Source organism: Notolepis coatsorum, assembly GCF_963971535.1.
Source record: "Notolepis coatsorum genome assembly, chromosome: 12".
Taxonomy (NCBI): Eukaryota; Metazoa; Chordata; class Actinopteri; order Aulopiformes; family Paralepididae; genus Notolepis; species Notolepis coatsorum.
Genome location: NC_140176.1, coordinates 125,640,028 through 125,656,186, shown reverse-complemented (window position 1 = coordinate 125,656,186; position 16,159 = coordinate 125,640,028). Strand labels below are relative to the sequence as shown.

General features: G+C 34.3%; 1 protein-coding gene across 1 annotated transcript; it reads right to left on the bottom strand.

Annotated features, from left to right (window-relative positions):
• Nucleotides 1–12,769: 12,769 nt before the first annotated feature.
• On the bottom strand, nt 12,770–14,945 carry nupr1b (nuclear protein 1b). The gene is made up of 3 exons (XM_084325588.1): nt 14,700–14,945; nt 14,084–14,227; nt 12,770–13,234 (listed from the first exon to the last, which is right to left on the bottom strand). Exons 1-2 carry the CDS (start codon nt 14,794–14,796, stop codon nt 14,094–14,096), a joined length of 231 nt encoding a protein of 76 aa, XP_084181714.1. The 5' UTR covers nt 14,797–14,945; the 3' UTR covers nt 12,770–13,234; nt 14,084–14,093.
• Nucleotides 14,946–16,159: the final 1,214 nt, after the last annotated feature.

The following is a 16,159-nucleotide window of genomic DNA, read 5'->3' as shown; positions in this document are numbered from 1 at the left end:
TAATGATGAAGCTGCCTAACTAACCTGATGTTAACATGTTATTATAAACACAATAATAATGATGGAGCTGCCTAACTAACCTGATGTTAACATGTTATTATAAACACAATAATAATGATGACCTGCCTAACTAACCTGATGTTAACATGTTATTATAAACACAATAATAATGATGGAGCTGCCTAACTAACCTGGTGTTAACATGTTATTATAAACACAATAATAATGATGACCTGCCTAACTAACCTGATGTTAACATGTTATTATAAACACAATAATAATGATGACCTGCCTAACTAACCTGATGTTAACATGTTATTATAAACACAATAATAATGATGAAGCTGCCTAACTAACCTGATGTTAACATGTTATTATAAACACAATAATAATGATGAAGCTGCCTAACTAACCTGATGTTAACATGTTATTATAAACACAATAATAATGATGACCTGCCTAACTAACCTGATGTTAACATGTTATTATAAACACAATAATAATGATGAAGCTGCCTAACTAACCTGATGTTAACATGTTATTATAAACACAATAATAATGATGAAGCTGCCTAACTAACCTGATGTTAACATGTTATTATAAACACAATAATAATGATGAAGCTGCCTAACTAACCTGATGTTAACATGTTATTATAAACACAATAATAATGATGAAGCTGCCTAACTAACCTGGTGTTAACATGTTATTATAAACACAATAATAATGATGACCTGCCTAACTAACCTGATGTTCACATGTTATTATAAACACAATAATAATGATGAAGCTGCCTAACTAACCTGATGTTAACATGTTATTATAAACACAATAATAATGATGGAGCTGCCTAACTAACCTGATGTTCACATGTTATTATAAACACAATAATAATGATGAAGCTGCCTAACTAACCTGATGTTAACATGTTATTATAAACACAATAATAATGATGACCTGCCTAACTAACCTGATGTTAACATGTTATTATAAACACAATAATAATGATGAAGCTGCCTAACTAACCTGATGTTAACATGTTATTATAAACACAATAATAATGATGGACCTGCCTAACTAACCTGATGTTAAAGGGGAACTATCTTATAAATGGCCTTTTTGAGTGTTTAGCATTGTTTCCTAGCTATGTGAACTTATATTAATATGATCTATGTCTCAAAATTCTCATATTGGCGCATTCTTCCAATTCTCCTCTCACAATATTCACCCTCACTGAACTGAGTCATTTGAAAATGTGCCCTATATGTGATGTCATAAAGACACCGCTGCATGTTAATGTTCAGGTGAACCAGAACGCGCAGTGGTTTAGGAGCCCAGGCTCAAAACAGCTCGAGATCTTGAGGTAGAAAAATGCTGTTTTTGAGGACTTGATTAGAAATACAAAACAATGAATAAAAAATATATATATATTACAGAAGTGTTCCATAGACTCACAGGAATTGTGTAAAAGTGCCCAAATAGTGAAAGAAATAGTAAAATTGTTCCCCTTTAACATGTTATTATAAACACAATAATAATGATGGAGCTGCCTAACTAACCTGATGTTAACATGTTATTATAAACACAATAATAATGATGACCTGTCTAACTAACCTGATGTTAACATGTTATTATAAACACAATAATAATGATGGAGCTGCCTAACTAACCTGATGTTAACATGTTATTATAAACACAATAATAATGATGATGCTGCCTAACTAACCTGATGTTAACATGTTATTATAAACACAATAATAATGATGGAGCTGCCTAACTAACCTGATGTTCACATGTTATTATAAACACAATAATAATGATGGAGCTGCCTAACTAACCTGATGTTAACATGTTATTATAAACACAATAATAATGATGACCTGCCTAACTAACCTGATGTTCACATGTTATTATAAACACAATAATAATGATGACCTGCCTAACTAACCTGATGTTAACATGTTATTATAAACACAATAATAATGATGAAGCTGCCTAACTAACCTGATGTTAACATGTTATTATAAACACAATAATAATGATGAAGCTGCTTAACTAACCTGATGTTAACATGTTATTATAAACACAATAATAATGATGGAGCTGCCTAACTAACCTGATGTTAACATGTTATTATAAACACAATAATAATGATGAAGCTGCCTAACTAACCTGATGTTAACATGTTATTATAAACACAATAATAATGATGAAGCTGCCTAACTAACCTGATGTTAACATGTTATTATAAACACAATAATAATGATGGAGCTGCCTAACTAACCTGATGTTCACATGTTATTATAAACACAATAATAATGATGGAGCTGCCTAACTAACCTGATGTTCACATGTTATTATAAACACAATAATAATGATGAAGCTGCCTAACTAACCTGATGTTAACATGTTATTATAAACACAATAATAATGATGACCTGCCTAACTAACCTGATGTTAACATGTTATTATAAACACAATAATAATGATGAAGCTGCCTAACTAACCTGATGTTAACATGTTATTATAAACACAATAATAATGATGAAGCTGCCTAACTAACCTGATGTTAACATGTTATTATAAACACAATAATAATGATGACCTGCCTAACTAACCTGATGTTAACATGTTATTATAAACACAATAATAATGATGAAGCTGCCTAACTAACCTGATGTTCACATGTTATTATAAACACAATAATAATGATGGACCTGCCTAACTAACCTGATGTTAACATGTTATTATAAACACAATAATAATGATGAAGCTGCCTAACTAACCTGATGTTAACATGTTATTATAAACAGAATAATAATGATGAAGCTGCCTAACTAACCTGATGTTAACATGTTATTATAAACACAATAATAATGATGAAGCTGCCTAACTAACCTGATGTTCACATGTTATTATAAACACAATAATAATGATGAAGCTGCCTAACTAACCTGATGTTCACATGTTATTATAAACACAATAATAATGATGAAGCTGCCTAACTAACCTGATGTTAACATGTTATTATAAACACAATAATAATGATGAAGCTGCCTAACTAACCTGATGTTCACATGTTATTATAAACACAATAATAATGATGGAGCTGCCTAACTAACCTGATGTTAACATGTTATTATAAACACAATAATAATGATGAAGCTGCCTAACTAACCTGATGTTAACATGTTATTATAAACACAATAATAATGATGAAGCTGCCTAACTAACCTGATGTTAACATGTTATTATAAACACAATAATAATGATGACCTGCTTAACTAACCTGATGTTAACATGTTATTATAAACGCAATAATAATGATGGACCTGCCTAACTAACCTGATGTTAACATGTTATTATAAACACAATAATAATGATGGAGCTGCCTAACTAACCTGATGTTAACATGTTATTATAAACACAATAATAATGATGAAGCTGCCTAACTAACCTGATGTTAACATGTTATTATAAACACAATAATAATGATGACCTGCCTAACTAACCTGATGTTAACATGTTATTATAAACACAATAATAATGATGAAGCTGCCTAACTAACCTGATGTTAACATGTTATTATAAACACAATAATAATGATGACCTGCCTAACTAACCTGATGTTAACATGTTATTATAAACACAATAATAATGATGGAGCTGCCTAACTAACCTGATGTTAACATGTTATTATAAACACAATAATAATGATGACCTGCCTAACTAACCTGATGTTCACATGTTATTATAAACACAATAATAATGATGACCTGCCTAACTAACCTGATGTTAACATGTTATTATAAACACAATAATAATGAGCAACCTGCCTAACTAACCTGATGTTCACATGTTATTATAAACACAATAATAATGATGGAGCTGCCTAACTAACCTGATGTTCACATGTTATTATAAACACAATAATAATGATGAAGCTGCCTAACTAACCTGATGTTCACATGTTATTATAAACACAATAATAATGATGGAGCTGCCTAACTAACCTGATGTTCACATGTTATTATAAACACAATAATAATGATGGAGCTGCCTAACTAACCTGATGTTCACATGTTATTATAAACACAATAATAATGATGGAGCTGCCTAACTAACCTGATGTTAACATGTTATTATAAACACAATAATAATGATGAAGCTGCCTAACTAACCTGATGTTAACATGTTATTATAAACACAATAATAATGATGAAGCTGCCTAACTAACCTGATGTTAACATGTTATTATAAACACAATAATAATGATGAAGCTGCCTAACTAACCTGATGTTAACATGTTATTATAAACACAATAATAATGATGACCTGCCTAACTAACCTGATGTTAACATGTTATTATAAACACAATAATAATGATGGAGCTGCCTAACTAACCTGATGTTAACATGTTATTATAAACACAATAATAATGATGACCTGCCTAACTAACCTGATGTTCACATGTTATTATAAACACAATAATAATGATGACCTGCCTAACTAACCTGATGTTAACATGTTATTATAAACACAATAATAATGAGCAACCTGCCTAACTAACCTGATGTTCACATGTTATTATAAACACAATAATAATGATGGAGCTGCCTAACTAACCTGATGTTCACATGTTATTATAAACACAATAATAATGATGAAGCTGCCTAACTAACCTGATGTTCACATGTTATTATAAACACAATAATAATGATGGAGCTGCCTAACTAACCTGATGTTCACATGTTATTATAAACACAATAATAATGATGGAGCTGCCTAACTAACCTGATGTTCACATGTTATTATAAACACAATAATAATGATGGAGCTGCCTAACTAACCTGATGTTAACATGTTATTATAAACACAATAATAATGATGAAGCTGCCTAACTAACCTGATGTTAACATGTTATTATAAACACAATAATAATGATGAAGCTGCCTAACTAACCTGATGTTAACATGTTATTATAAACACAATAATAATGATGAAGCTGCCTAACTAACCTGATGTTAACATGTTATTATAAACACAATAATAATGATGACCTGCCTAACTAACCTGATGTTAACATGTTATTATAAACACAATAATAATGATGAAGCTGCCTAACTAACCTGATGTTAACATGTTATTATAAACACAATAATAATGATGAAGCTGCCTAACTAACCTGATGTTAACATGTTATTATAAACACAATAATGATGATGAAGCTGCCTAACTAACCTGATGTTAACATGTTATTATAAACACAATAATAATGATGAAGCTGCCTAACTAACCTGGTGTTAACATGTTATTATAAACACAATAATAATGATGACCTGCCTAACTAACCTGATGTTCACATGTTATTATAAACACAATAATAATGATGAAGCTGCCTAACTAACCTGATGTTAACATGTTATTATAAACACAATAATAATGATGGAGCTGCCTAACTAACCTGATGTTAACATGTTATTATAAACACAATAATAATGATGGAGCTGCCTAACTAACCTGATGTTCACATGTTATTATAAACACAATAATAATGATGGACCTGCCTAACTAACCTGATGTTAACATGTTATTATAAACACAATAATAATGATGGAGCTGCCTAACTAACCTGGTGTTAACATGTTATTATAAACACAATAATAATGAAGAAGCTGCCTAACTAACCTGATGTTAACATGTTATTATAAACACAATAATAATGATGAAGCTGCATAAACTAACCTGATGTTAACATGTTATTATAAACACAATAATAATGATGGAGCTGCCTAACTAACCTGATGTTAACATGTTATTATAAACACAATAATAATGATGACCTGCCTAACTAACCTGATGTTCACATGTTATTATAAACACAATAATAATGATGAAGCTGCCTAACTAACCTGATGTTCACATGTTATTATAAACACAATAATAATGATGAAGCTGCCTAACTAACCTGATGTTCACATGTTATTATAAACACAATAATAATGATGGACCTGCCTAACTAACCTGATGTTCACATGTTATTATAAACACAATAATAATGATGACCTGCCTAACTAACCTGATGTTAACATGTTATTATAAACACAATAATAATGAAGAAGCTGCCTAACTAACCTGATGTTAACATGTTATTATAAACACAATAATAATGATGACCTGCCTAACTAACCTGGTGTTAACATGTTATTATAAACACAATAATAATGATGAAGCTGCCTAACTAACCTGGTGTTAACATGTTATTATAAACACAATAATAATGATGACCTGCCTAACTAACCTGATGTTAACATGTTATTATAAACACAATAATAATGATGAAGCTGCCTAACTAACCTGATGTTCACATGTTATTATAAACACAATAATAATGATGAAGCTGCCTAACTAACCTGATGTTAACATGTTATTATAAACACAATAATAATGATGACCTGCCTAACTAACCTGATGTTCACATGTTATTATAAACACAATAATAATGATGACCTGCCTAACTAACCTGGTGTTAACATGTTATTATAAACACAATAATAATGATGACCTGCCTAACTAACCTGATGTTAACATGTTATTATAAACACAATAATAATGATGACCTGCCTAACTAACCTGATGTTAACATGTTATTATAAACACAATAATAATGATGACCTGCCTAACTAACCTGATGTTAACATGTTATTATAAACACAATAATAATGATGACCTGCCTAACTAACCTGATGTTCACATGTTATTATAAACACAATAATAATGATGGAGCTGCCTAACTAACCTGATGTTAACATGTTATTATAAACACAATAATAATGATGACCTGCCTAACTAACCTGATGTTCACATGTTATTATAAACACAATAATAATGATGACCTGCCTAACTAACCTGATGTTAACATGTTATTATAAACACAATAATAATGATGACCTGCCTAACTAACCTGATGTTAACATGTTATTATAAACACAATAATAATGATGAAGCTGCCTAACTAACCTGATGTTAACATGTTATTATAAACACAATAATAATGATGGACCTGCCTAACTAACCTGATGTTAACATGTTATTATAAACACAATAATAATGATGACCTGCCTAACTAACCTGATGTTCACATGTTATTATAAACACAATAATAATGATGAAGCTGCCTAACTAACCTGATGTTAACATGTTATTATAAACACAATAATAATGATGAAGCTGCCTAACTAACCTGATGTTAACATGTTATTATAAACACAATAATAATGATGACCTGCCTAACTAACCTGATGTTCACATGTTATTATAAACACAATAATAATGATGACCTGCCTAACTAACCTGATGTTAACATGTTATTATAAACACAATAATAATGATGAAGCTGCCTAACTAACCTGATGTTAACATGTTATTATAAACACAATAATAATGATGAAGCTGCCTAACTAACCTGATGTTAACATGTTATTATAAACACAATAATAATGATGAAGCTGCCTAACTAACCTGATGTTCACATGTTATTATAAACACAATAATAATGATGACCTGCCTAACTAACCTGATGTTAACATGTTATTATAAACACAATAATAATGATGGAGCTGCCTAACTAACCTGATGTTCACATGTTATTATAAACACAATAATAATGATGACCTGCCTAACTAACCTGATGTTAACATGTTATTATAAACACAATAATAATGATGACCTGCCTAACTAACCTGATGTTAACATGTTATTATAAACACAATAATAATGATGGAGCTGCCTAACTAACCTGATGTTAACATGTTATTATAAACACAATAATAATGATGACCTGCCTAACTAACCTGATGTTCAACATGTTATTATAAACACAATAATAATGATGAAGCTGCCTAACTAACCTGATGTTAACATGTTATTATAAACACAATAATAATGATGACCTGCCTAACTAACCTGATGTTCACATGTTATTATAAACACAATAATAATGATGACCTGCCTAACTAACCTGATGTTAACATGTTATTATAAACACAATAATAATGATGACCTGCCTAACTAACCTGATGTTCACATGTTATTATAAACACAATAATAATGATGAAGCTGCCTAACTAACCTGATGTTAACATGTTATTATAAACACAATAATAATGATGACCTGCCTAACTAACCTGATGTTCACATGTTATTATAAACACAATAATAATGATGACCTGCCTAACTAACCTGATGTTAACATGTTATTATAAACACAATAATAATGATGAAGCTGCCTAACTAACCTGATGTTAACATGTTATTATAAACACAATAATAATGATGACCTGCCTAACTAACCTGATGTTAACATGTTATTATAAACACAATAATAATGATGAAGCTGCCTAACTAACCTGATGTTCACATGTTATTATAAACACAATAATAATGATGAAGCTGCCTAACTAACCTGATGTTAACATGTTATTATAAACACAATAATAATGATGACCTGCCTAACTAACCTGATGTTCACATGTTATTATAAACACAATAATAATGATGAAGCTGCCTAACTAACCTGATGTTCACATGTTATTATAAACACAATAATAATGATGAAGCTGCCTAACTAACCTGATGTTAACATGTTATTATAAACACAATAATAATGATGAAGCTGCCTAACTAACCTGATGTTAACATGTTATTATAAACACAATAATAATGATGAAGCTGCCTAACTAACCTGATGTTAACATGTTATTATAAACACAATAATAATGATGACCTGCCTAACTAACCTGATGTTCACATGTTATTATAAACACAATAATAATGATGACCTGCCTAACTAACCTGATGTTAACATGTTATTATAAACACAATAATAATGATGAAGCTGCCTAACTAACCTGATGTTAACATGTTATTATAAACACAATAATAATGATGGACCTGCCTAACTAACCTGATGTTAACATGTTATTATAAACACAATAATAATGATGACCTGCCTAACTAACCTGATGTTCACATGTTATTATAAACACAATAATAATGATGAAGCTGCCTAACTAACCTGATGTTAACATGTTATTATAAACACAATAATAATGATGACCTGCCTAACTAACCTGATGTTCACATGTTATTATAAACACAATAATAATGATGAAGCTGCCTAACTAACCTGATGTTAACATGTTATTATAAACACAATAATAATGATGGAGCTGCCTAACTAACCTGATGTTAACATGTTATTATAAACACAATAATAATGATGACCTGCCTAACTAACCTGATGTTAACATGTTATTATAAACACAATAATAATGATGACCTGCCTAACTAACCTGATGTTCACATGTTATTATAAACACAATAATAATGATGAAGCTGCCTAACTAACCTGATGTTCACATGTTATTATAAACACAATAATAATGATGAAGCTGCCTAACTAACCTGATGTTCACATGTTATTATAAACACAATAATAATGATGACCTGCCTAACTAACCTGATGTTCACATGTTATTATAAACACAATAATAATGATGACCTGCCTAACTAACCTGATGTTAACATGTTATTATAAACACAATAATAATGATGAAGCTGCCTAACTAACCTGATGTTAACATGTTATTATAAACACAATAATAATGATGAAGCTGCCTAACTAACCTGATGTTAACATGTTATTATAAACACAATAATAATGATGAAGCTGCCTAACTAACCTGATGTTCACATGTTATTATAAACACAATAATAATGATGACCTGCCTAACTAACCTGATGTTAACATGTTATTATAAACACAATAATAATGATGAAGCTGCCTAACTAACCTGATGTTAACATGTTATTATAAACACAATAATAATGATGAAGCTGCCTAACTAACCTGATGTTCACATGTTATTATAAACACAATAATAATGATGGACCTGCCTAACTAACCTGATGTTAACATGTTATTATAAACACAATAATAATGATGACCTGCCTAACTAACCTGATGTTCACATGTTATTATAAACACAATAATAATGATGAAGCTGCCTAACTAACCTGATGTTAACATGTTATTATAAACACAATAATAATGATGAAGCTGCCTAACTAACCTGATGTTAACATGTTATTATAAACACAATAATAATGATGAAGCTGCCTAACTAACCTGATGTTCACATGTTATTATAAACACAATATACGTAACGGGGGGAATCTCAAGGACTGTTGGAGTTCATGCCATGAGCTAGAGGGCATCATAGCTAAACGCAGATTTACCCTGTTTAGAGCAAAACATTCATATTCAATGATGAAACGCATTGTTTTTAGAGACGTAGCTAAATGAAAAGTCAATGTGAGTAGTGGAATATTGTAATAATTTTTTATGTATGGGGCAGAAATAGGCCTGATTCTGACACCCACTGGCCGCAGCATAGGGTGCTGATGACTGCCCAGCGCATCACCGGTACATCAAACCATTCATCACAAGCGGTGTCTGAGGAAGGCATTGTCGAGGACACCTCATGGACTGTTTGCCCTCCTCCCCTCTGGGAGGCGCTACAGGAGTCAAGCAGACTCAGGAACAGCTGGCATCTCTCTGAACTCTGTGCCATGATGACACAAGGTCCGAACCTTCCAACGTTTGGGCTCAGCCCTATGGTCTACCTCCCATAAATATATAACTGTGTATGATAGCATGCACAATAACGCTGTATACACTGTAAATATATATTCATGTTTACCCTATTTATATTTCTATATTTCCATATTTGTCTGAATATACCTGCATATAATCCCTATATACCTATTCATACACCTGCATATAACACACATAACTCTGTGTGACTGTGATAGCATGTACAATAATGCTGTAGGCCTATATACTGTATACATATATATTTTTTACCATATACTGTATTAAATATTTATCCACATCTGTCTGTATATACCTGCATATAATCCTTTTTACATACCTATATCTGTACATATCCCTTACTCTAGTTACACTGCTGGTATGACTTACTACCATAGTGTATACCTTCCTCACTGTACTTAATAATACTGTAACACTGTACATACATTCGATTTGCACTGATCACTCAGTAGTACTCATCAATATTTTATATTGAGTTCAATCACCTGTACATTGTATATTACATTTGCACTCTGGTTAGATGTCAAACTTATTTTCATTGTGCGGTAGGCCTACTTGTGTACTGTACTGTATAATGACAATACATTTTAATCTAATCTAATAATTTGAATGGAGGATTTTTACTTTTGCCAGAGTACTATTTCTATCTGGGTATTTCTACTTTTACCTAAGTAAAGGAACTGTGTACTTCTTCCACCACTGACCCGAGGAATAGGTTCTGCATACTGGGGACTGGTTACCGCTTGTATGAGCAGGTTTTAAATTAATGTTGACTTCATTTATGTTCCTTTGTGTTCTGTCACGTTGCACTCGGCCAGTATGCAAATATCAATAACCTAATCCCCTGCCTCTCCACACCGCAGTGCATCCATGGAGAGCAGCAAAGCCCACGTTCACACTCATTTGTCGCCACCTACTGGTGGATCTACGTAACAGGCCACAAGGTTTAGTCAATACTGTACCTCTAATTATATTCACTTTCAGTGAGGGGCCCCTACAAGACATTTATAAAGATTTAAAATGACACACAGAAGGTCATAAGACACTTCCAATTATGGTCATAAACGGGACAGTGGTGATCTTTGGATCCCTAGTCCAATAATAATAATAATAATAAACTAACCTTCTTACTGTCATGCACTCTTCATACTATACTAATATGTCTCTACTACTATGCACTCAACACTGCAGCACTGTTTGATGAACATTGTTACTGATAGAATTGTACCCTTCCTGCTGACGTGTCGTACAGAACTTGTAAGTAGCTTTGGATAAAAGCATTCAGCTACATTACTAAATATAAATGTAGCCGTATTTCTTACCGACCAATGATCGATCATGCTGAGAAAGCACTTGTACTGACATCATTGGCAAGTAAGACATGTGGTGAAGGCCATATACTGTATCAATAACCTACTGTATCAATAACCCAAAACAAACTTGATAGGAAAGTTTCTTCCTTGTTTTTTTTATTAATATCACTAGAATGGAATGTTGGAGCGCGTTCTAGTGACTGGCTGGTCCTCACGGTCCCCAGGGTTAGCTGGGAACAGTGTCAACCTGGATTTAATTATGACGCCCCCTAGCTCATGAAATGATCAGTCCTCAACCTTTTTAAAGCTTGATATTCTCTGTTGCAGCTTAAAACCTTGATGTTGTCAATCTTACGTACGCATTTTAATTGATTGTTATCCCTCTATTTCTTCTACCCTCACTTTATTTACTTGCCTATTGCTCATTTCTGTATGTAAAGTCAACATAACTAAATGAGGGAATCCTCTCAGGGCTAGATCCACAAAGAATGGATTGCACGGAGCAAGTTGCACCCTTATTTACAATTAATTATGAATTGAAAATGGGGGACCCTGATGTAAACAAGACGAAAGTCTTTCTCTGGTCTGCATCCCCTTAACAATTGTGTGTATTGAGCCGTACTGTATTGTACCCATTCTGCAATCTGTTAATAAAATTGTCATTCAATCAATCACCGTTCAGTCTTTCAAGTTTAAATAAAAGATTGAAAACATTTGTATTTATGCCATCAAACTGGTGAACAGATGCAGGGGTAATAAAGTTACACATTTTAGAGAAGACGTCAGTAAAAACAACATTTATTTCCCAACAATTGTTAAAAAGATATTGCTTAAAAAAGAACACATCCATATTTAAAACAAATGAACGATGGCATTTTAAGACTGAATAATAAATTGCACAAGAAAAACATGGACAATTCCACAATCCCAACCCCCCCGCCCCGCTGCGCGCCTCCCGCCCCGGGCCGGTGGAGGGGACCACAGGCGGGTGGAGACACCATCACGTGAGGCTCTACGCTCTGGGGAGACGCTGCATCATGCGGACCGCATGCACAACCAGCTTGACGAGGAAGAGGGAGGAACGCCCTGCCTCCCTGAAGCCGCAGCCAGCAGATGACACCGTGCGCCCCCCTCCTCTGCCCGCGTTGTACCCGCCGATGGAGCCCATGCCCCTGCCGTCTGCCCGTCACGTTCTGCCGCCAACGTGGTCAATGGTCGGTTGCCGGAGTTAGCCGTCCGATTTGCTCTACGATTGGGGGAGAGAGAAGCCTGGTTATTTTGGCGGCGGGGCACACTTAGTGTTCCAAGTTGGCAGTGGGTAGTGGAGATGGGGGGCACACTTAGTGTTCCAAGTTGGCAGTTGGTAGTGGAGATGGGGCACACTTAGTGTTCCAAGTTAGCAGTTGGTAGTGGAGATGGGGGGCACACTACGTGTTCCAAGTTGGCAGCTGGTAGTGGAGATGGCGGCTACAATGCATCCGTGGCAGTAATCTAGGTTTGGCAGTATCAGCACTTTTAGGAAAACAGGACTGCATGTTGCTATGGTGATGGTATTGTTTACTAGCACGTTAGCACGTTGTTATCTGCCAACGCTAGTTCAATAATATAGCACTATATAACTTGGCACGTCTGCCTTTTGTTTGGATCCTTCTGGTATGACAACTCACTAAAAACCCAATACCCCACTATGTTATGGGCAATTTAATTGTAACTGATCAAACCTTCCTACCCCAGTGTGTAGAACTATACATTTGATCTCTTTATGTTCTTCTCTTTAAAACTGTTGTTTTTGTTCTATTTATGGAAATGTATTTATCCCTTTTATATGCATTCTGAACCACTTTTATTTGTAATCCCGACGGCATTGCAAATGTGGGTAAAACCTCAATGTCCCTTTTAAATAAAGGTTTATATATAAAAAAAAAAAAAAAAAACATTTTGATAGCAATGTTGTCTACCATTAGTTTGCCCACATTTAATGTCAATACGCCTACCATGAAAACTCAAGATTTTTAAATGTACCCCGTTTACAGTCAGAAACCGCGTAGCCCCCAGTCATGCCAGTAGGCCCCCCGTCACACGTGCAGGCGCCCACCTCTGCCTCCTCACTCCTTGGCCTTCTTATTGGCCTCCATGTTCTGGAGCTTCTCCACGATCTTGCGCTCGTGCCCGCCGGGGTTGGGTCTGTTGGTGTTCTCCTCCGCCTCCTTCTTGGTTCTGCCCTTGCGGGCTGCGCCACCTGGAAACAACAAGACATGCGCTCGCGTTAACCCTGTCACTGCTGCACTGTACCACAAACGGTTAACCCTTTCATCGCGACAATACACAGCAGGTTAACCCTTTCACCACACAGCAGGTTATTAACCCTTTCACTGCCACACTACAGAAGGTTAACCCTTTACTATCACACTACCGTCGGTAGTGTGATAGTAAAAGGTTAACCTTCTGTAGTGTGATAGTGAAAGGGTTAACCTTCTGTAGTGTGGCAGTGAAAGGGTTAACACACCTCTTGGAAGACAACAACAGACGTCACGTGATGACACGTGTAGGTTAGTAAACGCAGCGGCACGTGACGTCATCAACACAACGAATTGAACTTGTTGTTGTACTTTTAACTACATTTTTTTTTAAAGTCGCTCTGCCAAGATTTTCTATAACGCTGCTGATCATAGACAAACGCGGTTTAAACAAAAATGCGTCTTTTCTCTTACCTGTGAATTTGTCCGTCAAGTTATAATATTCATATTCGTCGTAGTATTGTTCTTCAAAGCTGGTTGGCTCGAGGTTTTTGGGGTCGACGAAACTCATGATGTCGTTATTATTGTGAGAAAGCGCCTCGATAAAGTCGACAAAACGTTTTAATAAACTGTTGTTTTGAAGGTAAACAGCTGGAGATCGCAGATTAAAGATGTACAGACGAAAGTGCTCCTCTTGAAGAATGTGTTGTTGCTGCTGAACTTGACCACGCGCGCTTTTATAGCGCCACTCGCCACCCCCCGTGACGTCACGCCCCCTCCCCCCCCGGTGGCTGCTTTGCAGAAACAGTTGCATCATTTTCTGTAAATGTTTAATCGAAATGCAAACAAAAGGTTGATAGCTTGAAGTCCATGTATAGGCTTATTATGTTATGCCTTTTTTTTCTCCAAACTTGCAATATTGTATGTCCATATCATGTAAACGGATGCAGATTACTCGCTTATATATATATATATATATATATATATATATATATATATATATATATATATATATATATATATATATATATATATATATATATGCACAGAAAATCACAACTTCAGTTAGGCTGCTGAAGCCTCACTTGCATTGATCATGTGCCAATTACAAATACATTTAAACTGAATATAAATGTAAGAAAAAAGACCAGTAAACCAATTACACATCAATAGAATCATGCATCAATAAAAACATAATAAAACAATAAAATACAGGCAAAACACTGATACAGATCAGTTAAAACAGGTACACAATGTACCGGGGAGATTAACAAAAGGCTGACTTTCCGATTCCGAGTTCAGACTGAGCACGAGGGAACGTAAACACAAGCCAGTCGTTTGAGCGTGTCAGATAGGGTCCAAAGTGCCAATCTAGTATCATTGCAATATAAGGTGGTAGCTTTCAGATAATGGCCTCGTAGATAAACACGTACCAATTATCATCATGCCCCTCTGCCAGAGAAGACCAACCCACCTTACACAGTGGTGAGGGTCATAGCTGTCACCAGTGATACATCAGAATGATAGACTCTGTCCAGGGGTACCGTTTAAGAGTGGAAGGAGCAGCATTTCTATAAATTACATCCCATAATCCAACACTGGTAGGAAAACTGCTTCAGCAATCCTTCTCATGCTAAACATAGGGAAGCTGTCTCTGATTCTATAGAAGAAGACAATTTAAAGCGGTTTGCTGACAAGATCATCTATAAATATGGTATTTAAAAGTAAACTTATCATCGAGCCAGATGTCAAGATGTTATATTCAATGTTGGATCCATTTCTAGAGCATATAGTGTAACGGATGGTATCATGAAGCGCAGTCACGAAGTGACTGGGGTGAGTAGCGGTGCTGTGGGTTAAACTCACTCTCATCCTCAAAAGACACCTAGACACGTTGCAAAGCAGTGAGCTCACCTCTTGGTATAGCGGTCTGT